This window comes from Spea bombifrons, chromosome 1 (genome assembly GCF_027358695.1).
Source record: "Spea bombifrons isolate aSpeBom1 chromosome 1, aSpeBom1.2.pri, whole genome shotgun sequence".
NCBI classification, from domain to species: domain Eukaryota; kingdom Metazoa; phylum Chordata; class Amphibia; order Anura; family Pelobatidae; genus Spea; species Spea bombifrons.
In genome coordinates, this window is record NC_071087.1 from 143757866 (window position 1) to 143784298 (window position 26433).

Here is a 26433-nt window from a genome sequence, read left to right on the forward strand (position 1 = left end):
ATGTACCTCTTTGCATCCCAGATCATTTTAGGCTGGTGGCTATGTTAGTTTAGATTCTACATAGCATGGGGGGTAGGCAGCCTTTAGACAATTGAAAGCAGAGGATTGCTTTCTTTTCTTTTTCTCCTTCCCTACAATTATCCCTTTTTTCATCTCTTTTGTCACTCTTTCTCATTTCTCCTATATTTTTCCTCTTTTTTTAATACTCTCTTTTATATATGGTCTCTGCTTTTTCTCTTATCTTATTTCCCTTATCTCCGTTGACTTTCATCTCTTTCTTTTTTCACCTAATTTATTCTCTCGCCTCCCACTTCTCTCTAATAAACAAAACATTAGAGCTATCACTCTCACACTATAGCCATGTACCCTTGACTATACCCAGCCACAACCTCTCACACAGTGTCCAGAAATTGGCTTGGCAAAAGGTGGCACACCTACATCATTACATCTCACATTTGTATGATACTTGCACTCTCCAGGGATGCTCTCTACTAAATTTGAATAATGGAAAATCCTACAACAAAAAGGTTATTGTCGTGCAGAAAGCCAAATAACATAACTAGGGATGGGTGACCTTATAATATAGCCCTGTTGGAGGCATGATTTTCTGGGCTGGAAAGTTTTTTACTTTACAGTGATGAGTAGTGTTTACATGATTCACAGTATTGATATAATTAAATATTCAACCCAATTGTTCATACTGAAAACACAAGCAAAACATTAAACTGCTTTTAAAAATTCCTAGTCAATTACTGTATATGTAAAAAGGTATTAAATATCTTCAGTTATTAGGAAAGACTATGGACGTTGGGTTGTTTTACAGCTCAAGCCTATGGGGAATATGTACATACAAATTGTGTTACGTTTAGAAAAAAGACCTCTCAAAACATTGTTGTCTATTCACTTAACTGCAAGTACATGTGAGTCGCACTGAACCATTTCAAAATTCACTAATGCCAATTCACATTTGCACATGCAAAAAAAACTGCATGAGAGTCGAGTTGGAAAAAGCAAGCAATTTGTTGGAACTTAGTTGTGAGTCCACCTCAACTGAACACACATGTCATAAATAATTGAAACAAAAATAAATGAATCCAAGATTCCTCTCTTCCCTTATCCTGTAGGGTGAGGAATAATAAAATATGTCTTGAGGGATATATGCAGGGGAGGGCTGGCACCTGCTGCTCAGGGAGGGGGGCTCCGCCACAGTAGTGGGTAAGTCCAAGACTGCCCCCTGGATATAGGTTCCAATTTTACTTACCCTCATACACTATGGGAGAAAAAGACCATCTGCCTCTCCAAATAGTAAACTTTAGTAAATAATAAACTTTGTGTCCCTGCACCCCAAACTCTGCCTCATTGGAGTGAGGGGTTAAAGTGTTTAAAAAACTCTTTTGAGGCCCATAACTCCATAATGTACCCTACATGCTTATTATTATTGCCGCTGTGACACTCAATACCTTATCAGGTTATTACCACAGCAGATTTGGAGATACCTTGTAACTGGCGAACTTCTATTATGAAGGTCTGTGCTTACCTGACACACTCTCCAATAGTACCTTGTTTCCCAGCGCTTAGCAAAGAGGATGAAGGTCATAGAGATCAGTGCTTAATGGGGCTGAATACCTAAATATATGACTAGTTAAGTTTACATTTTAAATCACTATGGGGGATTTACAAGTAATAATGTAAAAAAATCACATTCAGAAGGGCCATTTATCATGTTCCTTTACAAATTCACACTGGGCATGTGAACTAATTTACTTACCTTTTTAACAATTCTCTATTTCAAGAGAATATGTCACTATAAAAAAGTGATCTGATCACTACTCTTTGATGGCTTACACACCAATGCCACAGGACAAATTCACCTTCCACCTGAACTTAACCCTGAAATTGCACTTTAGCTGCATAACTTTCTATTTTGAACCTGGTGCTCAGCCAGCAACATTATGTGGTAGTTTATGTGGCATAGATCATAGTAATCAAAGGTAAACAAAATATTGAAGTGAAGAACCTGTTCTGTGTGTACTAAATGATCAAATGAAGAGTTATTAAAACACTTATTGCTCAATGGGACCATTGAAGATTTGGTGTTCTAAGACTTTTTACTTTGAAAAGTTTGAAGAAAGAAAAAACTATTTTAAGGAATGAGAGTCAGTATGAATTCTTGTGCGTAATTCTCTATTTGCCTAGAATCCCCCTTATTGTGCCAAACTGATACCCCATTAACCCGGATTAAAGAATCTGAGGATACAGTCAGTGCAATTTGCCTTCCAAACATAGAACACAAAGGATTTCTTCCCCAAAATGGCCCTACACAAAATTTGTAAAATTCTCCAAGATGAAAACTCTGAGTATCCATAATAGTATTTCCCAGCATACATTTGCATTTGATTTCCTGACTGCAATGTGGGTGCCTTTTCTGTATTGGAACAACATTTATTAGTTCTGAAATACATACACTGATGGCTGTGAGCATAAGATTTTACCATGTATAACTGGGAGCTCATGCTAAACGCAGGGGCGTACTTACAGTATTTGGCCCCCGAGGCTGATCCTGTATGTGGCACCCTCCTACTTTAAAATGTAAAGACACCTACAAAAAATAATGTTGGCAAGAATATTTCACGCATTTGTAAACTGCATGTCAGCTGGAAAAAAAACTAAAAACTGTAAAAATAAATTAACTTATAAATAAAATAAGTTGAAATAACATTTACTGAACAGATATGGTACAGCATTACCCCCATCACGATACACTGAGCCAGACATTGACGATAATATAGCATTGTTACATACATAGTTACATACATAGGCTGAAAAAAGACATGCGTCCATCAAGTTCAGCCTTTCTCATATCTGTTTATTTCTTGCTGTTGATCCAAAAGAAGGCAAAAAAACCCAGTTGTGGCTCTTTCCAATTTTACATAAACGAGGGGGGGGGAATCCTTCTTGACCCCAGAATGGCAGTCAGATCTCTCCTTGGATCAAGAAGCGATTACCCCATAGTTTAAAAATTATATCCCTGAATATTATGTTTTTTCAAGTATTAATCCAATTGTTGTTTAAATGTCTGTACAGACTCTAATAAAACTACCTCTGCAGGCAGAGAATTCCACATCCTTATTGTCCATACTGTAAAAAACCCTTTCCTCTGCCTTAGACTAAATCTCCTTTCTTCCAATCTAAATGCGTGACGTGTCCTATGCATAGTCCTATGAATAGATTTCCACACAACGGCTTGTATTGGCCCTGAATATATTTATATAATGCTATCATATCCCCTCTGAGGCGCCGTTTTTCTAAACTAAACAGATTTAAACGAATTAACCTTTCTTCATAACTATAGTGTTCCATTCCTTTTATTAATTTTGTAGCCCACCTCTATACCTTTTCCAGTGCTATAATATCCTTCTTTAGAATAGGTGCCCAAAATTCCACAGCATATTCAAGGTGTGGTCTTACCATTGATTTAGAAAGGAGCAAAATTATATTTTCATCCCACAAATGAATGCCCCTTTTTATACATGACAATGCCTTACTGGCAACTGCTGACTGACATTGCACATTGCTTCCTAGTTTGTTCTCTATAACAATTCCCAAATCCTTCTCATTTGTTGTTATCCCTAATTCACTACCATTTAGGGTGTAAGTTGATTAATTTACAGAGTTTAGTGTCATCTGCAAACACGGAAACATGACTTACCAGGGCCGGACTGGGACTGAAAAGCAGCCCTGGAAAAATTTGGAGACCAGCCCCATATAGTTTATCTCACGGTGAAGCTCTTATACCCACACGCACCCCTTATACACACCCGAGTCACACTATTCGCCATTCTTTTTATCTCATTATTTGTATTAAAATGCCAGAAAGCAAAAGTGTTAAAAGGCCCTAATAAATGAAATACATTACACATAATGGGATCAAAACATTTACTACTGCGAACATTTTTAGATGAAAGAGTTCCATTTTATTCAGTGGAACAAAACAGTGATCACATTATTCTTCACGATATTCTGGTAAGAAACTTTTATTTCTTTATTAATTCATGTAGACTATTTTTTTCCATATTTAATAAAAGCTATGATTGAGACATGTAGGGGGTTAAAAGGCATATCATGGGACAGAGTGGCATATAGTGGGTATAAGGCATTCATGGAGGCAGAGTGGCATGAAGGGGGTTAAAAAGCATATCATGGGGCACTCTGCCTCCAGAAAAGCCTTATGCCCCCTATATGCCACTCTGCCTCCCTGATATGCTTTATACCCTCCTATATGCCACTCTGTCCCATAATATGCCTTTTAATCCCCTATATGCCACTCTGCCTCCAGAAATGCCTTTTACTCCCTATGTCACTCTGCCTCCAGAAATGCCTTATACCCCCCATATGCCACTCTGCCTCCCTGATATGCCTCAACCCTCCTATATGCCCCTCTGCCTCGTGATATGCCTTTTAACCCCCTTTTTGCCACTCCACCTCCAGATATGCCCTTTGACTGCCTATATGTCACTCTGCATCCAGAAATGCCTTATACCCTATATGCCACTCTGTCCCATGATATGCCTTCTAACCTCCTATATGCCACTCTGCCATATAGGGGGTTAAAAGGCATATCATGGGACAGAGTGGCATATAGGGGGGTATAAGGCATTTCTGGAGGCAGAGTGGCATAAAGGGGGTTAAAAGGCATATCATGGGGCACTCTGCCTACAGAAAAGCCTTATGCCCCCTATATGCCACTCTGCCTCCCCAATATGCTTTATACCCTCCTATATGCCCCTCTGCCCCACGACATCCCTTTTAACTCCCTTTATGCCACTCTGCCTCCAGATATGCCGTTGACCCCCTATATGTCACTCTGCATCCAGAAATGCCTTATACCCCTATATGCCACTCTGGCATATAGGGGGTTAAAAGGCATATCATGGGACAGAGTGGCATATAGGGGGGTATAAGGCATTTCTGGAGGTAGAGTGGCATAAAGGGGGTGAAAAGGCATATCATGGGGCACTCTGCCTCCAGAAAAGCCTTATACCCCCCTATATGCCACTCTGCCTCCCTGATATGCCTCAACCCTCCTATATGCCACTCTGTCCCATGATATGCCTTCTAACCCCCTATATGCCACTCTGCCATATAGGAGGTTAAAAGGCATATCATGGGACATTTTTGTTTACTTTATATGGCAAGCCGATCCAGCTTGCCATATTAAATAAAAAATAATATATGCCACTCTGTCCCATGATATGCCTTCTAACCCCCTATATGCCACTCTGCCTCCCCGATATGCTTTATACCCTCCTATATGCTCCTCTGCCCCATGATATACCTTTTAACCCCCTTTATGCCACTCTGCCTCCAGATATGCCTTTTGACCCCCTATATGTCACTCTGCATCCAGAAATTCCTTATACCCCTATATGCAACTCTGGCATATAGGGGGTTAAAGGCATATCATGGGACAGAGTGGCATATAGGGGGGTATAAGGCATTTCTGAGGCAGAGTGGCATATAGGGGGACACACTTACATACACACACATGCCGATTTTTTTTGTTCTTAACAAATACAAAAAACATACAGTACAAACAATACATTATTTTACTCACCTTCTACTTCTCTTGATTTCTTGGCAGCTGCACACTGTTCTCCTCTATGCTGACAGGATGCCACTGACCTGACATCCGGTGCTGCAGCAGTCTGAGCGCGAGGGGGCGGAGCTTCCACCTCACGCTGCTCCCATCACTATGCAGCCATCAGGCTGCTGGGAATGTAATCTAAACGGCCGGTGCGTGCTGATGCCGCCGGCCGGAGCTACTTTAACACTTTTTTTTTTTATTATTTATATGGCAAGCTGGATCGGCTTGCCATATAAAGTAAAAAAAAAAGTATTAAAGCAGAGGCGGGCGGCGGCATCAGCACGCATCGGCCGTTTAGATTACATTCCCAGCAATCTGATGGCCGCATAGTGATGGGAGCAGCGTGAGGGGTGAAAGGTCAGTGCGAGGGGGCGGAGCTTTCACCCCTCACACTGCTCCCATCACTAGACGGCCATCGCACACGGCTGCTGGGTGCTGATGCTGGCCGGGCGGCCTGCCGCATCAGCACCCAGCGGCCGCTTTGATTAGATTTCGGGCAGCCTGGGGGGCAGCTCAGCGGCTGTCTTCATGGCTGCCCAGCCCCCGGACCTTCCGGCCCACCGGGAAATTTCCCGGTATCCCGGTGGGCCAGTCCGGCCCTGTGACTTACAACGCCTATTGCAAGGTCATTTATAAATATGTTGATAAAACTGGTCCCAGAACAGAACCCTGAGGAACACCACTTACCAGTTTTTGTCCAGCTTGAAGATTTACCATTTATAACTGCACACTGTATCACTAAGCCAATGTTCAACCCAAGAACAAGAATTTGCATCTGGACCAATTTCTTTCCGTTTGAATACTAACCTATTGTGTGGAAACGTGTCAAACGCCTTGGAAAAATCCAAGTATATTACATCCACTGCCACCCCCATCACTATATACTAAGCCAGACATTGATGTGAAACAACTTGCCTCTGCATCCCCTGCCTCTAAAGCAGCCTGCTTGTGCCAGCTCTGCCCCTTAAGTAGCCTGCCTGTACCATCCCTGTCCCTTAAGTAGTCTGCCTGTGCCACCCCTCCCCCTACTTATAACATTTACTCACCTGCCTATTTCCCTGGTCAGTTTGTGTCCTACCCAGGACATCGTTGAACACGACCAATTTGATTTACCCCATCAAACCATACATCTTTTTAAACTAGACACCCCATGGATATTTGGAATGCTCTGCGGAGCAGTCACAGTGCGTCCTGGGGGTGGGTTTTCAAAGACACCATTTAAGCACTTTTAAATCAGGCGTCCGTTTTTTTCCCCCTGAGGATGAGTTATTCTAAAATAACTATATACACCACCCCCCTCCAGGAGAGCTACTACCAACTCACCAGCTACATGTTGGCGGACCCTGATTAGACAGTATATAATATTAATGTTAATGCATGTTACAGCAGAATATTGGAATTATGACAAAATGAAGAAAAAACTCACCACATAAAGGAAGCTACATGGAAGCAATGCAATTATGTAGTAGTAACTAATGAAAACTGACAGAATAAAATCTGAGCCTGCTAAAATCACTACTGTGAGAAAAATGGTGCCACCGAAAGACAAAGGTGACCTTGAGACAATACTAGGCGTGATCAACTACCTCTCAGAATTTGCACCCAACCTTTCTAACGTCACCTCACTGTTGTGGCAACTTCTAAAGGAATCAAGTGAATTTGTTTTGGACACACAGCAAGACGAAGCTTTCAACAAAATAAAAGAGCTGCCCACATGTGAGACAGGATTAGTACCGTGTTTCCCAGAAAATAAGACATACCCATAAAATAAGCCGTAGCAGGATTTCTAAGCATTTGCTCAATATAAGCCATACCCCGAAAATAAGACATAGTGATAGGCGTGGCTATGCAGTGAGGCATAGAGGGAGGAGACATAGAAAGTGAAAGTAAACGTCTCCTCAGTGAAGTGAGGAGCAGGGGGAAGAAGTAAAGCTGTGGCTGCTGTTTTACTCGGCACTGTGGGTTTCTCTCCCCCAGCACCAACCAGCAACAGTCTGTGGGTCTCTCTCACCCCCCACAAACACCAGTAAAGCTGCTGCTCCCCAGCACTGACCGGCAACAGTCTGTGGGTCTCTCTCACCCCACACAAACACCAGGGGATAGGGGAAAAGCTTCAGCAAGCAGTCTGCTACTGAGCCCAGAGAGATCATCCCAGCTCCACTGTGCAGATTGGACCCAGTTCTCACTGGATCCCTGATAAATAAGCCAGCCCTTACACATCAGCTTTGCTGGCCTATCTCTGCTTTTCCTGAGTATCTGTACCTCCAGACAAGATGAGTATATTTGAATAAATGCAGATTGTTGTACCATACTTAATAAAAATAAGACATCCCCTGAAAATAAGCCATAGTGTGTCTTCTTGAGGAAAAATAAATATAAGACAGTGTCTTATTTTCGGGGAAACATGGTATTAGACAGATCCAAGTAGGGACTTGAAGCGGTAGTGTTTCAAGATGGAAAATCACGTATGCATCAAAATCACACACTGAAAGTGAAATTAACTATATGCAAATTAAAAAAAGAGCTTTTTCCAATACTGTTTGGCTGTAAGTGTTTTCATCAATACATCTATGGTGTATTGTAACCTCATGGAAAGTGACCATAAGCCAGAGTCCGTCATGCGCAAACCAATGGCAAACCAAGCTTCACTATCACTCCAACCAGGCAAAGACATTCCAATTGCAGACACGCTGTCCAGAAAGTTGTTATCTGACCAAGACTCGAGCCTTAGTGAAGTGCATGCTGTATATAGCAGTCTTTCTGTCACATAGCAGTACTGTGTGATGATATTTATACCATATCTAGCTTCAGTTGAGGCAGTTAGAATTTGGTAGTCTCTCTCTGAACAATGGTTATTTACATATCTCTGCTGTTTTAAACCTGTAATAAATCTACACCAGCTTACCTACAACGGGCATCTGAGTTTTGTTGTTACATATCCCTCATTAGCATAACAACATTTTACACACATCTTATCATATACCGAGGCTATACAACTAGGCTATATTATCTGTTTATTCACTTTAAGCATTTGCTGTATTCAGTTACATATTAACAGTGGTACATACTGTGCTTAGCCAAGTATGCTGCGCCCGGCAGTATGCATCCTTCTGAGGGGGAACACTAGGGTATGCAGTAAGGACAAAGGCCATGGAGGTGAGCCTATGGGGGGCGGTATGAGTGTTTTGGGTCGGGCCAAAGGCAACATGGAACATAAATACTTTACTGCTTTTGGAGTTATTGTGTGCAGGAGAGTTGCTGTTTCTACTATACATAATAAAGACCCTAAGGAGGGAGGGGGTGTAACTATGGTGGGCCAACCCTAGCTCACTAGAGAAGCTCACTACGGTTGGCCCACCATAATGCAAAGTAAAAATGCTAAAATATGCCCAATTGCAAGCTGAACAAATACGCTTACAGCTCCCTTTATTACATTGAATACCAACTGTACGACCACCTTTCTGGACACTGCTGGCTCTGTAGATTAACACAGACATCAAGGACAGGAGAGGGCTGGCTGCTTTCAGCCTGTAGGAGGCAAGGCTACTCAACTAAGGAATGTTGTTCCCCAAATAATATTAGGCATTAGAACGCAAGGGTTTGGAAGGTCACTTGTTACATTATGTAAATTTAGGTTAATATGGTTTGTCCGTGCCAGTTTATGATGTTGCAAAAGACCATAACAAATAGAATTACAACTGTTCTTAGAAAAATAAAATAAATTATGAAAATGAATAACCATTAACCCCTTCCATGTTCATTGTGTATACATTCTGAATGGTGTCAGCTAAATATAACTGATTAGATAAACGATTAATAATTATTTAAGCAATCTAGTGTAAAATACAATATATATATATACAATAAAATATTAAAAAGTGATCGGTAAAGTAGCTGATTCAATTTCACAAGTGAGATTCAGTTCATAAAAACGAAAGGCCAATTTTGATTTACCAAGAAATAGCTTTAAAATGCAAATAACACCCTTCTATTTATTGCTACAGAAACATATTGTTTGGTTTTATTTTTAGATTATTTTATTTAAACATATGAGAGTGATTTATTTATACAATCTGTTAATTAAAGAGGAGCTGTCATCCTACATAGTTGTTCATTTATTCATTAAAACTGTCTGTCTTATGTTTTGTTGCCTAGTCAGGTCTGCTTTTTTTAAAAAAAAACAACAAATATTTGTTTTAAGAAATATAAAAACTTTTATATCCAGTAAGCTGCGTTTACTGGTGGTTGGTGACCAAACCAAAAAACGTATTATATTATATAATATAAGGAGAGGAGTTTTTCAGAGCATTTGCTCTGAAAAAAACCCCTTTTTATAATCGATAAAAATCTATTCGATTAATCGATAATGAAAATCGTTGACAACGATTTTCATTATCGATTATTATCGATTTTATCAATTAGTTGTTTCAGCCCTAGAAAATAGTCAAACAGACTAGATGACTGCTCCCATGGTAAGTATGTATGAGAGCATAAACTAAAACATTTCCTATTGAACGGTAAAATGTGCATCACTGATGACCTTACAAACAACAATAAAAAACAGTTGTCCCTGTAATATTTAAAATATAACTTTTAATCAAACAAAAAAAATAAACCATAAATACCCTGCACTAACTTAGCAGGGATTAGATTGCTTAAAAAAGTATTTTATCATATGTTGTATGAGAGTTAATTTCTTGCTTCATATTGCCACACTCTGAATTAAATACAGAAATACAGGTTTCCCCAAACCTGTAACAGCCTCTAAACCACACATTTCACCTCTCGTAACAACCACTTCCTGGTGAAACGGCTGAGACATGGAATGGGAATGCAGACTATGGAGCGTTTTACAGGTTTATCCTGTATATCCACTTTTAATTTAGACGTTTCCGATAATTTAGCGCCCTGACCCAGAGGATCAGAGTTTTCTCGTATGGTCATCACGTTCTGGCTCTTAGTATAGTGAGAACAACCCAGTAATGGCCCAGTATCTTGCATCCCAATACTGTGTCCCGGGCATAATAGTGTTGCATTTACACTAATGTAGTACCATACTTAAACTTTTAGGAACATTGTTATTCTTTTTTTAGTTTTATTTTTATTGTTTATACAACTCATGTACTTTTCTACCTCCTATAGCCCACCAATTACATAAAAGGCATTAAATAAAAACTGCAATCCAGACAACTTTTGCTCAGTAGTGTCTTTAATTTTTGGCTGTTTCATAACTTTGTACAGGAAGTCACATTCAACCAGGTTTTATAAAACTTTAGACCCCCTATATTTAAAAAAGGTTAAAAATATTATTTTTTAAAAAACTCTTTATTATAAGAAAATAAAGTAATATGATAATTTATTTTAGCAATATAACTTTCTGGCAAGAAAAAAACAAACAAAAGACATTTCAACCAACCAGGCTACCAGGTGTCCTAATCACAGATTGTACAATACCACCTAGATTACATTCACCTATATGAAAGATCATTTTAAAGTATTCAAACCTTTTACAATAAAAATATACACACATTCACATGCACATGATATTATAGGCAACATTTTATCAAAGCCCTGAATGTTTTTACATTTGCAAATATATATTTGTTTTCATTTAATAAATTATCCCTCATCACAATCAAACACAAAAAAGATCAACATTCTTTGTTTCTTAAGACAAAATGTAACGTCCTTTCAATGAACATTTTACATTTACATAATCATTACTTTTTTAAAATTACTCATTTTTAAAGTACATTTTTCTCTTTTTTAGAATAACAAAGAGGGCCACATACATAGATTGGGTGTCCACATTTTACAGTACATATGATTACATACCATATATGTAAAGTATAAGTTTAAAACACTGTTCAGTTCAAAACTTGAAAGATGAAAGAAGAAAAAGGAGTGCTTAATCTAGAGCATTGTTGTCCAGTGTAGTAAAGTGAAGTGCAATATAACCTTATGAACACTAGGCTAAGAAACAGATCATATTATTTAAAGCAGATCTGCCACTTCTCTCAAATCCAATGCTTTGCAGTTCAGTACAAAATATAGACCCTGATAATGTGGCCCACAGACCTAAAATATGTGGGAGTTACTAACAGAAGTGTTTGTGTTGCAAAAACACATGAACTTTTGCCAGTACTCTGTAGTAGGAATGCAGCAGAGTCACGTTAGGTGACCCCGCAGTAAAGGCAAGCACCAGAGAGAAAGCTGCAGGTGAGATAAGAGGGTCCAAGAGAGAGGAAATGAGCTAGTGAGTGAGTAGGAGGTAGAATGTATGTATGTACGTTAGAATGAAAATGTACTGTATGTATAAATGTGTGGCACAGGCAGGCTGTTAAAGGGCAAAGATGGCGCAAGCAGGTTGTTTGGGGGCAAAGATGGCACAGGCTGGTTATTTGGGGCAACTAACAAGCTGTATGGTGGCAAACAAGGTGCTGACAAGCTGTTTGGTGTCAAAGATGGCACAGACAGACTGCTTGGGGGCACTGACAACCTGTTTCGGGACAAAGATGGCATTAATGTGCTATATGAAGGCAAAAATGGCACATGGAAGTTGTTTGGGGCTAAGATGGCCCCAATAAGCTATTTGGGGGGCAGTATTTGCATTGTGGTTTTTAGTTATGCCCCTGGTCATCAAGCTAGTGCTCAGATTATTTGTCAGTTTATTTGTAAATTTATTCAACAATAACTCCATTGTATCCTATAATCCAAAGTTGGGGGGGGGTCTTATAATTGAGCAAATAATATATATATATATATATATATATATATATATATACATACACATTAGCTTTAATACTTTCAATACTGTCATATTCCTGTTTGCACAACATTGTATGGTCTTTGGTAACAAAGGGTCACAGAGCCTGAATGTCTGAATGTTACCCAAAGGTCACCTTGATGATAAGTACACCCACTGTGATTGCTGTTCTTCAAGCGTTTCAATCAAACATTTTGTTAAAATAGGATCTACTCTGGGATCAAACTTATTGCCAAACCAGTGTCCAAATCTAAGAAGCCAACGTAGTTCAGCAGCACCATAAACACATACACTTCGGATATGGGTTCCAGTGCAAGGAGGGTAAAGACTTTCCTCTAGATAAATCCACTTCACAAGACGGGTCTTGCTGTCAAGGTCAGTCACATCTTTATCTGTTCTTGGGATCTCTCCTGGTACTCCTGGAACACGTACGAGAGTTGCCCAAAAGTGTTCATCTGGAGAATAGGTATCTTCAGACCAAATTAAAAAGTCTTTTGCCAATGAGCTTTCTAAAACATACTTAATGAATGCACGACTTAAAACAAAGTAGGCACTTCCTACAAACATTTCAATATTAGAAGGAGGAGGGTCTTTCTTAATAGGCGTCTTTATAGGCATCTGCAGATAATCAAAGTAAGGCACTTTTATAACATTGTGGTGGTACATATACCTTTCTTTTTTAATATCCGAAGGCCGAGAAGACTCAAGCATATTTCTACCAGCCAGCTTCTTCAGCTCCCAAACCAGTTCAAAATTTGACTTGAGTGGCATGTCCTGTCCACACAAGTTAATGACATAATTCCACTGAACAGAAGAATTCATCAGATCTGCTTGCAGTCTTGAAATATGGGCATAAGTCACTGTTTCAAGCTTTGAGGCAATGAAAACATTAGGGAAACAACTGGCTAGGTTTATCAAGGCATTTTTGAAAGCGGTTGAAGACTTTAAATCATAATGGATACAATATACATTCACAGGGTTGTATATTAAGCGGAGTAATCTTTCCACATTAATGGCATCTTTATGAAGTACAAGAGAATATGCAATTGGAAAGCTTTTCTCCTCCAAGGAAAGTGGTTTCTGGTTGTACTTTCTAACGGCCTTATAGACGTCACAGTTTTTTGTCATCGCTACAACGTCTTCATCTTTTAGATCATATATACGCTTTTTGCGAACTTCTAAGCTTTTCCCAATTTCAGCAGGCTCAAGTTCATATATGCTTTTGCAATTAATATTGTCAGATGGAGCATTTATAAATGTATTCCTGTTATCGACACTTTCTGGAAAAATAGGATACGGCTCCACATAATAAGTCGGGGTTGTTGTATAAATGTCACCTTTCATAAATTTCAGGATACAGAGCAGAGACACGGTGAGTATCAACAGAGTAAGTTTCTGTTTCAGAGTATATTTAGAAAACCATATCCGCATCTTCATTCTGTTAAAAGAGTCAACAGTTACATGAGAGTGACTTGCTGATGTCTTTACATTACATAGATTAAATTTTTACCTGAAAACCATATATACATTAAAGAGACAGCTCAGCCTTCTTATGCACGTTAAGGAAAATAAGTTAGTATCTCTGTGACTGATCACCCTGAGACAACATTAATCCGTAAACCATGTTAATGAACAATTAAGAATACAGAATGGACTAATGAGCTAAAAAGATTATACATTTTTACAAATGAAATACTGTTATCTGTGCTATCCCGGCCCAGATATTGGTATAAGAGTAGCTTTGCCAGAGATAAACCCTGGTAACCCAAAGGGATACTTTTTTTTATATAAAAAGTCCCATGGCAACAATATTTTTCAACTTCATCATAAAATACAATGGTGTATACGTTAATGTTGGTTAATATTGACAAAAAGTGATAAGTGTTTATGCTCATGTATAGTGCAGACAGAAATAACTAGCTGCCTCTGGAGCGGCAAATTAATTGAATATCAGTCGGTAGCCCACTGGTTATTTGGCCGGTGTGCCAGATGGCCAGTTTCAGCCTGGTGAAAATGTCTGGCTGGGTGGTTAACAAGTCATTTTATTGTTTACCACCGGCAGAATGATTAGGAGGTCTTTGACTAGTCAGCTGAGCTAACACAGCCTACTAGATAGGACAGCTAGAACAAACGGCTAATACGCAGCAGCCCAAAAACTTTATATTAAACATTATATTATAAGCAAAAAATTATACTAGTAATATTAGTCTGGTACTAGTATTAAAAAGTGCTTGAAGTTCCACTTTAAAGAGCAGTAAGATTGTATCGTAAGGATCATAGTAACTGTAAGCAACATGGTAAAGCTCTACCTTTTTTTCTACTTCTTCCAGTAGATCAAGGTATCTTATTGCAAAATGTCCTCTGGTATATCAGATTCAGATGCCATACATTTTATGGCAACTGGCTTTAACCACATATTTTCTAACTTTACCTTAGGATGTGGACAGAGAGCCAGGGTACTATATTTGAAAACACATCACTAGGTGGGCCAATCAAAAGAACAATTCACATGTCAAGCCTGCAAGCATTTAAAAAACAATTGAAAAACAAATGGACCACATCTCTCCAACACATATTCTCAAAAATTACCCTTTTATCCTAATTATTCTGTCCTGCAGGTTAAAGCAGTTAAGTTGGACAGGTTAATTATGGATACGTTGACTGCCATATCTAATTGATCAATACTGTACATAAGGTTTACAAAGTATCCTCTATACCTAAGGTGTCACTCTCCCATATACCCTAGTCTTACAGCACAAATCATCTACCCTTCAGAGGACCCCATGCCATACAAACTAAGCTCTGATTGTCTTATATGCTGTACATTGGCTCTGGATATTCATTTCTACAACCTTGTCATGACAGTTCCTTCATACAATACCTTTTAATTGCTTGGTTTCTTGTTTTATCTCACATTTGGTCTTCTTGTAATGTGGAGTTCTAGCGCCAACACAGCCATTGGCATTACAGTTACTATGAATCTGAAAAGAAAAAAAAAGAAAAAAAGAAAGAATGTTTAAAAAGTACTCTGGTTTATAAACATCAACTATACTAATACATTTTCCTCTATTTTGAATACCTTCTATGACTCTGTAATAGCAGATATGCTCCAAATGCCAAAATAGACAACTATACTTATCCATTAAACTAAAAAGCATATTGTAGAGATTTAAGTTGCTGCAGGAATGCCACAAGCAAAACTCATAAAATCAAGTTTATATTATTCAATAAACCATATAAAGTGGTGAATCTTTTCAGCCTTGAATTCTACACTCAGTGGCCACTTGGTTAACTAGGTGCATCTACTTAACAAACAGTGAGTCATGGGGCCGCAACTTAATTTACAAATGATGCACATATGGTTAAAAGATATGGAATCAATATATGATCTATGTGTCTTTGATTGTGATATGATTGTTGTTCCCTGAAGTGGTTGTTCCAGCATCTCAGAAAACGACTGCCACCTCTGGCTCTTTGTTGGGCTCACACACCAGCTACTACCTGACCACTATCCCATCAGCCAGATTGTTTTTCCCCTTTAGAAGCTTCTCTTGACCCACACCACCTCGACAGATCATAAGGCTCTTGGTGGTACTGATCTAGCAGTTCTTGTTTCTAAGCTCCTGTGCCCCTATGCCCTGTGTTACCTGATCCCCATCTTCCTGTACTGTTCTGGACCCAGCCTCTACCTGTTTGGTTTACCGATACCTGGCTTCCTGACCCAGATTCCTTGATCTATGTTTCCTATGTTGTTACTGGACTACTGGCATCCAGACCATCTGATGCCTATGACCAAGGCACCAGCCTGTCAGTGGTCTCTGTACCGATTCTGATTCTTGTGCACTTCAATCACAGCCTATGGATATCACACCAGTATTTAACCTCTGAGACGTCATTGCAGCTTCCATTCCTGAAATGTTACAACAGAGGCATGGAGAAGGGCATCTCTGAATGCATAACACACCATAACATAGGTTTACTAATAAAGTTTTAGCTCTTGAGTGATTAAGAAGTAATGAATTGGAAAAAAAGATTTAGAAATATAGATAAAGCCAATAGTAACCAATAGGGAAACTTTTTAGGTGCATTCTGGTTTATAAATTATGCAGATATCAAGTGAGATTAGTTTGAAAAAATCTAAATGTCATGCTTACTTTATTTAATTATCCATTAGTTTTTAAGATTATTTTCAATAATGAAGTTTAACCTATCTGCCAGGGAAATCACTATGGTATATTATAAACACACCCTACTCATCTCTTAAAGGAAAAAGGACCCCTTCTCTTTTATCTCTGCATCTGGTAAAAATGTTATGAAGATAAAAACATTACGTTCCAAAAATGAGAAATTAAGATATCAATGTGAAAAGTAATTATTGGCAATATTTTAATGGAGAGTCAGCCCTTGGAATTTCCTTACCCCACCTTACTTTCAGAAGATGAGTCAGTATTTTTGTGATTGACAAGTAACCTTTCCAAATAACCTGATCACCCCGAGGCAACACCAACCCACACCTTTTGTTGTTTTACCCAATAAAACATAAAGAAGGGATGAGGAGCTAAAAAGATTGTATATCTGAGCAAATAAGATACTGTTAAATCTATGTATTCTTTCCGTCACAGTTGACACCCAACAATTTCAAGAGATTAATGTAAAAGTAGCTTTGCCTGAGGCACACAATTGTAACACAATGGGATACTTTTAATATATATAGTTAGCAACTTACTTTAAGACCTGAAAGCTTGTATCTTGATGATCACAGAAGTTGTATGCAAAAAATGCTGTCTATTGTCTACTTCTGTTCTACCAGAATATTACAACATGTACACCAAAATATCTTCTGGTATCTCATCAACTGTTTTTAACTTCCTTGCCACACCTTGACATGCCGGTAAGGGTGAGAACAGAAAGTCAAGCTACTATATTTGTGGTAGACAAACCACTAGGTTTGCCAATTTCAAAAACAATTCATACATTGTCTGTAAGCAGTGTAGAAATGACTATATTTTCTCTCCAACTCAATACATTTCTCAAAACAACACAGCACTTATTTTTTCAACTGTACTACGAGTTAAAGCAATTATTTTGGACAGCTTAAATATGGATAAGTCGACTGCTATATCTAATTCCTTAAAACTGTACATAAGTTTACAAAAGTATCCTCTATACTTGAGGTGTCACTTTCACATAGACCATAGCCTTACAACTTTGTAACACCACAAATGATGCACCCTTCAGAGAACCCATGCCTCTTAAAAATCACATCCAAATGCCCTACTGGTTCATGTTGATATAATGCCTCATTTGTGAGAATACAAATTTAGCTCTACTGGTTTTAAATGCCGGGCGCCTGCTCTGGATATTCACTTCTACAACCTTGGCATGAAATTTCCTTTGTACAATACCTTTTAATTGATTAGTTTCTTGTCTTATCTCACATTTGGTCTTCTAATAATGTTGTGTTCTACAGTTGTTGAAACAGCAATTGTTATTACCATGGTTAAGAATAAGAAAAAATAAACTCAAAGAATGTTACCAAAATGTTTTCTGGATCATTTTATGAAAATCAGTGATACCTAAAAATGACACTAGTTTTCCTGTTATTTTGAAGTATACCTCCTACGACTCCAAGGTGTGGTCCAAAAACAGCCAAAAAGCCAACTATGTTTACCTCTTAACCTAGGCAAATCTCACAGGCAAATCCCATACAATCAAGTTTATATTACTAAGTAAATTATAAAAGACTGCCCAAATGTTACAAAAAAACTTCTACAAGGTTTTTTTTTGTTTGCTTGGTTTTTTTTTTGCTACAACATTCCATTGAATTTCAACATTTCAGGAATCCTTGGAACCTAGATTTAGTGACCACTTTTTTAGGTGCACCTATTCAGTAACACAGACAAACAGCATATGGTGTGGCTGCAACCGCATATATAATGCATATTGATATGGTTAAGGGGTTAAGTTGTTGTTAGACGGAACATCAGCATGGAATAGATACGTTATCTATGTATCTTTGATTGTGATATAATTGTTGGTCCTTGAAGTGGTTATTCCAGTATCTTAGAAACGACTGCCCTCCTGGAGTATTCAGGCGCTAAAGTCTCCAAACTGTCCAAAAAATATCCAGTGAACAGTGAATGAGACAGGCCAGAACTACTCCACTCGTCTTTATGTCAGGCTTGTCTGAGGCCCCCACCCAGAATCATAGGTTGCCTCTGAAATGTCTGCCTTGCTGAGCCTACCTGCAGCGCTTGGAATATTACCACTCAGATTCTTATTTCCCTTTGTAACGCTTTCCTTTCTTACAGTATCTAAGCAGACCATAAGGCTCCTGATGGTGCTGATATAGCAGTCCTCATCTCTGAGTTCCCTTGGCCCCTGTGTTCCTGTGCCCTTGTTCATGGTATCATGTTTCCTCATGAACTTGTGTTCCATTGTTTTCTGATACCCATGGTCCTACCTTAGATAGACTCTCCAGTTTTTGACCTCTGCCTTTGGTGACATCTGTTCTACCTGCTAGAAGTCTCAGTACTTATGCACTTCAATCCCAACCTATGGATTTCACAAACAGTATGCAACCTCTGAGGCCTTACTGTGGCTCCCACTCTGCAAAGACATACATCTTGAGTCTCTGAGAAGTTGTAAACGTTAGAAAGATAAGAAAAGTTCAGTAAGTATTACAGGGCAAGTGCTAATGTATTAAAGCAGGGGCGTCCAACATGCGGGCCGCGGGCCAAATGCGGCCCGCGAGACCTCAAGGTGTGGCCCGCGTAAGATCGGCAGCCAGGGCAACCGATCTTACGCGAGCCGCACCTCAAGCCCTGCTACTTACTTGTGGGAGGGACTTCTGGACTGCACACAGAGGAAGCGGAGTTCACGTGACATCCTACTTCCTCTGTGCTTTAGCGGAGAAGGCAGAGGGAGGCCGCGCCCCCTGCTGAAGTCTGTAAGCGGCATCGAGGAGCTGCCTTGCAGGTAAGGAGGTGGGGAGGGTGTTTGAATGAGTGTGTGTGATTGAGGGAATGAATCTGTGAATGAATGATTATATGAATAAATGAGTGTGTGTGTGTGTGTGTGATAGCATGGATGTGTAAGTGCTGGAACCTAGGCATGATGGGACTGTGATTGCTGTTAGTAATCACACTCCTGTCATGCCAAGTCAGCCAGTACATGCTGAAACCTGGCCAGCTGCCCCCTTGTGTATTGATGCTGCCAGCAGTATGGGGTCTGCACTTACAGCCACCCTGTACCAGCATGTACTAGCTGACTTGGCATGATAGGAGTGTGATTGCTAACAGCAATCACAGTCCCATAATGCCTAGGTTCCAGTATTTACTGGATGGATGTGTAAGTGCTGGAACCTAGGCATGATGGGACTGTGACTACTGTTAGCAATCACACTCCTATCATGTCAAGTCAGCCAGTAGATGCTGAAACCTAGCTAGCTGCCCCCCTTGTGTAGTGATGCTGCCAGCAGTATGGGGTCTGCACATCACTTACAGCCACCCTGTACCAGCATGTACTGGCTGACTTGGCATGATAGGAGTGTGATTGCTAACAGCAATCACAGCGAGCACAGTCCCATCATGCCTAGGTACCAGCATTTACTGGTTGCCTGGGTTGCCAGCATTTACTGGTTGCCAAGTCATATTGCTAATTTTGTCCAATTGTGTGTTACCTACTTTTATTAAAAATGTGAGTTTTTATTATTATTTTTAAAGGTGGGGGTCATTTTCGGTTTTGGCTAAGTGAACCCTGAATGTTTTGGTCCAGAATTTTCATTTTAGTTCATCCCTAGAATAAATCTAGGGAATCCTGAATTTGTAGTCGCAAAACTTTCTAGGCCCAGAAATCAGTGAGAGGAAGAGTAAAGGTTTTGTGTTATTTACTTTATTTTAATCTGCATATTTTATTAAAGGCCATATTTTTTGTCACAGTGGCCCGCGCACCGCTGCAGGGGACCTGGATCCTCCTGTCTCACCCCCCCCCCCATCATACACACACTTACCGGTGCTTCCTGCTGTATTGCCGGGGCAGCGGGTTGACGTCTACGCGATCCGCGTAGACAACGTCCGCTGCAGCCGGAAGGAGGTGTGGCTAGCAGCGGGGGTTGTCTGCGTCCGTCGCGTAGACCTTCCCCCGACTGTCAGAGATCTCTGACAGCCGGGGAAAGTATACGCGACGGACGCATACAAACCCCCGCTGCCAACTCCACCTTCTTCCGGCTGCAGCAGAAGGCGACGTCAACCCGCTGCCCCGGCTGGAAGCACCGGTAAGAGAGGGCTGAGGGGGGTGAGAGGGGAGAGAGGGGTGAGAGGGGAGAGAGGGGTGAGAGAGGGGTGGGAGAGAGAGAGAGAGAGAGAGAGAGAGAGAGAGTGAGTGTGTGTGTGTGTGTGTTAGTTAAATGGGGGTATAGGGTGTGTGTGTGTTAAATGGGGGCATAGGGCATTTCTGGAGTGGCGTTAAGGGGGCATTTAATAGAGCACTCTGCCTCCTGAAATGCCTTATACCTCCCTATATGGCACTCTGCCCCTTAATATGCCTTTTAACCCCCTAAATGCCAGAGTGGCATATAGGGGTATAAGGCATTTCTGGAGGCAGAGTGCTCTATACAATGCCTTTTAACTCCCTTAATGCCACTCTGCCTCCTGAAATGCCTTATACCTCCCTATATGCCACTCTGCCCCATAATATGCATTTTAACCCCCTAAATGCCAGAATGGGATATAGGGGTATAAGGCATTTCTGGAGGCAGAGTGGCACATAGGGGGTCAAAAGGCATACCATGGGGCACAGTGGCATATAGAGGGTTAAAGGCATATCATGGGCCACAGTGCCATATTGGAGTGGCAAGCCTGGGGGCAGATGTGCGTAACTGGGGGACAGGTTGGAAAATACAAGAAATAAAAACAAAAAAAATATTTTTCTCAATCATAGCTTTTATTAAAAAAATAGTTTACATGAATTAACATTTACTGGTAAAACTCTTTTCCTTTGGGGTCGTCTTATATTCAGGCTTTTTCTTTTTTTCCTAAGTTAATATTCAGATTTTGGGTATTTGATATTTCTAAAAAGCTAAGAAATTCTATTAAACTTTAAAAGACAAAAAGTGAGTCCACTGGCTGCATTAAAACCGTTTTTACACGGCACAATGTAGTTTTCATAGTCTCTGCTGTTACTTTTGACTCAAACACGAGATGTTTTGTTACATTACTGTACCTGGCACACAACACGCTGAGAAACTTCATTTTACCATCAAGCCTCTGTAAATAGGAGATCTTTTATTATCCCACTTTGTAAATTATCTAGGCTTAAGTAAACACAAGCTTTGCAGGAGTGCGGTTTCTCACAGGTAAATAAAGGTGCACTTAAAGCAGATGTGAATGAGTTCCCATTATGTAAAGTCACCAAGTAGTAGTCGGTTTGTCCTAAACTATAACTCTACCTACTGAGCCATAACAGAGAACGTAGCTGGTTTACCAGGTATCTCATATCAACTTTCTTTCCAGCATCCTTATACTGGCCTTGCCATATCGGCCATGACACAGAAATACAACGGCTGGAATACTTTAGTTTACCAGACTGAGGAAGCGTTAGTATGTACGCCCTCTGTTTGTGACATCGCATGCAAAATGGTGTCAACTTTTAAAGAAACCAAGGAAAATGATTAACAATGTAACTAATATTTTTGTTTTTATTTAAGCACTTGCATTACCAACTAAAGATTCATTCTATCTGCAATGTAATATTAGAATGAAACTCACTCAGGTAACACTGGGCTATGGTGTGTATTTAAAAATAATATCCGTATTTGCAAAAGGTATAACCCTAGGTCCTATGCATTTCTTGTTTTGTAATCCTAATATTTTTGTAAAAATAATACATAAAATGCCATGTTCTGATATCAGGCTTGTACTTGCCTTTCTTTAAACTTGAACTGATCAAAGAGACAGTTCACATTCTCCCACTGCTTTTTTATCCTTGTAGTTGGGTCCCACAAAGCTTCCTATCTATACCATTAAAACGCCAGACGGCTAGACAACGTGTGTTAGAAAAGGTTCACGTACAAAGTACTCTATACCCTACTACAGGGAAAAATAAATGGACTGTAATATGTTATAAAAGAAAGCAGAAAAAATAAATAACCAGTTATTTATTACGGTAATATATAACATACCCAGCAACTTAACTAAAGGGGGCACTGACAAATCAGAGGGATTGCAGGTTTTGTTTTCATGCATAGTTAGTAGTTAGTTAGTAGTCACAAAATGAACAACTAGCTCCGTTCAAGCCAAAGGCTGGTTCAGCATGATGAGTTGAAGTTTGATTACTGGAGAGCTACCTGTTGGCAGATCTCAACAATTATTTGCTCCCTTCCCAAGTCTGCCTTTTGTAGTTCAATCCACTAAATAAACCTATACAAATGTGTTTATGAATGTAAAGAGGGAAATGATGTGTTAGAAACCACTTTCAGTATATACCACGGAAAGAGCTATCTTAATAACCTGTTCTCTTTATTAACATATTCCTTCTCTGCATCCCTTTGGAAGATGAGGATTGGCATCCTCGATGTTTAAATGAGTGGAAGAATAGCCACAAATCTCAGATTCCATATTGGCTTTTAACAAAAAATCTCAAATACAATTACAAAGAATAAGTAAAAAACAAAACACAAGCTAGAGATAATTTTAGTATCTAAAACTAGTTGTTCAAAAAGATCAGAATGTGAATAACCAGGAGATTATTGTCTGATTTTTTTTTTTTTTTATAATAAATTATCAATGACTACAACCGGAATTAGCTTCATTATGCTAAGTTTAGGAAGGTGTCTTCGTCATGTGGTCAACAGAAAAATAAACATTTACAGAACACAGTAACAGTCAAAGTTTGTAAATATTTGTTTAAAGCTGAAAGACATGCAGATTTTATAGAATACGGTTGAAGAATTCCGCAACTATGTCAGGACTAGCAGGACAGGTCTGACAGCTCAGTGCTACAGTACAGTTTCTGGTGAGACAAGACCTAGGATCAGTTCTTAAAAGTCATCACAGCTTGGAAAAGAGATATCATGAAGCTTAAACTATAGATATGGGTACACAGTGGACGGTATTCTTATGTCAGATGCTTAACTGGAGTGAGAACTCCTACTGGATAGTAGGATATACTATGGATTACAAAATCTGGTTTCGTTATATTGATTTTAAAATTTTGAGAGTTCAAACTGAAATGCCAGTTTATCCTACAGCTATGTTGTAAAGTTACCCATACCATGCACATATATCGGTTCTAATATTATTTTAGGCTACATTATATTATGATGTCATAGGTTCTATAGAATATATGTGCTTAAACAGAAAACATTCTAAGTGTGATCTTTTATGATTTAACCACATGAATAATCGTCTGTTGTGCTTTCTTTTGTATGTAATATGTTTTTGTAAATAATAAATAAATAAAAAATCATCAACCGATGCATACAACATTTGGTAAAACCTTCTCTAAATAAAAGCAAATCTACAAACAAAATATTATTATATTAAAAATGTACAATACGCTCCTAACTCTTAAATGGCTAAAATCACCATTAATAGTGCACATAAATAAACATTTCCAAAAGCCTTTAAAAAGTAATAAAATAAATGGTTTATAGTAAAAAATATTTATTTCACCAGGTGCTCTTAAGATACATCTGAGTAATCACACTTTCCATGAGCAAATTCAACGTTTCTTTAGCATTACAAGCTTAGAGTAACATTTAATAACAACAGTATTGCCTGGCAGTGCTAGCAGGTGCCACACCATGATGCCATATTTTACAGGAGTAGTCACTGCAAATTGTTTTTTAAATAATTATTGATAAACGGTGGTATTATGGATATGGTTTACCATTACCAGGGCATGCATAAGGTGGTCTGACACTCGTGCCATCATATGCACTTTAATACATATGATAGCTGAGTGGCCATTTTAAGTTATCGTTGTGTCCTCTCAGATGTATTGAGGGATTCAGCTGAATTCCCCCATGTCCCTTTGCCCCTTTTCCCATCCTCTGCTCTTTAGCTTGCAGATGTTCTCAGCTGCATGCACAGTATACTTATACAGTCCCTATTATGTTCCGCTGTTTTGCTGTGGCGCAGAGCTGCATCACTGTGTTCCTGCGGTCAGGAGGGATCATGGGTTGGTTGGGGAGATCTTCTAATCTCCTGCGACCGACCAACCATGGTGTGAAATCCTGTCCTATCACAGCCATCTCACGCCTCGCTGAAACTGAACTGCGAGCTTGCTGGCTTAATTTGGCTGCTGCCCCACTTGCCCCGTGTATGTCACAGCCCTGAATTCTACTAAATGTAAGAACCAGTTAAAGGGACACTCCAGCCATCATGTGCACTTTTAAATGTCCATAGTGTCCCCCTTGTAAATGCATGGAGGATGCTACAGAGTCCCCCGTAAATGCATTTGTCCCTTCCACCACCCCAGCTATACTCTCTGGGATATACTTACCTCCAGTCATCTCCAGCCCCAGCTCAGGAAAGCTACAAGCTGATTACAATCAGTGCTATTGAAGCCGATCATTGTGAAAAACCAGCAAACTATGGAAGAGGACATCAGCTGCAGGGCTGCAGTTTCTACATGTGTATTTTTATTTTCTTTCCCATTTGAAGAATACATATACAAATATTCATAGAGTACTTTATTATGCATTTTCTTTGGTAGGGCTGTCAGGGACACTTAACATTTTACATACAGCTTAAAGAATGCATGTTAAAGTATTTTTTTTTGGTTGCGTACCCTCAACCATCTGTTAATGCCAGCGAATGAAAACAGGATACCAGCATACAAAAGGTTTTTGACATTTATAACATGTGGCTTGCCACCGTTTACCAGCCTTGAATTGGTTGTTCAAGCAGTTTTGCTTTGTAAATAACTGGTTGCTTGAACACGTATTAGGCAGAACTAATTGTTTAACGCTCTACCAGAAGCAGATCTCACCAACTCCCAGCCTTACCTGTTAGAGGGTCTACCAAAAAAAAATCAAATATCCAGTATTATGTTTTTTTCATTTGTTTTAATTAACTCTTTCATCAGCTGACAAGCAAAGCATGCAAAATAGCTCTAGACTGTATAAAGGCTGACAGGTGCTATAGGCACTTGAACCCTCCAAATGCTGCTGCTGGAGACGTTTAATAAAATGCAGTGGAAGAAGCAGCAGGTAACACTATAAAAAAAGTTCAGTTATGTGCTTCCCGCAGCCCGGTCCTGTCTTGTTCTTTAATAATATTAATCACACACTCACACACAGTCATGCTTACACCACTGGGTCATATGATAAGCAGCCAGTGTCTTCTTCATAACTAACAGTCTTCGCCCGAATAGTCTCCTGACTATACCATCCCCGTCCGTTCCCATTAACGCTCGCCGTGTCACAAGAGCTACTGATCCACGTGAAGAATGTATCCGGTGATTCTCTACACTCTGCTGCTGCCCTTCCCCACGAGTGGGTGTCCTTTGCCCCGGGACACGGGGAGCGCACAGTGCAGGCGGAGGGTCTGTACACAAAGTAACAAGAAGCGAGTTACTTACCGAAGGGCAGCGCTGCAGGGCGCTCAGCGCTGGGGAGGCGTCTCTGTCACTCGGGAAACAGTCGAGATAAAGCGGCCGGCTCGGAGCCGGAGTTCGGACGCCGTCTCTTCTGCTCCGTTTGTCAGCGTGTGACAGGGCAGGAAGGAGTCTGGCAGTTTTTGAGGTGATGTGCATGGGGTTAGGACTGGGTGACGTGATAACACGATGAAGGGCTCCTCCTCCCGCTTAGAAAAGGAAGTAAACTGTCATATAGCACAGTATTACTGTGTCTTACAGTAGGAGTCGGGAAGTGCTCAGCGCCGGTATACTGGCCTCTACAGACAGACACTGAAGAAGAACGTGTCAAGCTGTCTTCTAATGACAGGGAGAGTCCGAATGGAGATATGAGTTCTAAGCAGCAGGGGAGACAGCCCGAGAAGGGAGTCAGAGCCGGTTCTAG

General features: G+C 39.8%; 1 protein-coding gene across 1 annotated transcript; it reads right to left on the minus strand.

Moving 5' to 3' along the window:
* Positions 1–12430: 12430 nt before the first annotated feature.
* Positions 12431–26189, minus strand: GCNT4 (glucosaminyl (N-acetyl) transferase 4). Its single transcript, XM_053447950.1, has 3 exons — positions 25995–26189; positions 15292–15391; positions 12431–13848 (listed from the first exon to the last, which is right to left on the minus strand). The coding sequence occupies exon 3, from the start codon at positions 13845–13847 to the stop codon at positions 12543–12545; it is 1305 nt and encodes a 434-aa protein (XP_053303925.1). The 5' UTR covers position 13848; positions 15292–15391; positions 25995–26189; the 3' UTR covers positions 12431–12542.
* Positions 26190–26433: the final 244 nt, after the last annotated feature.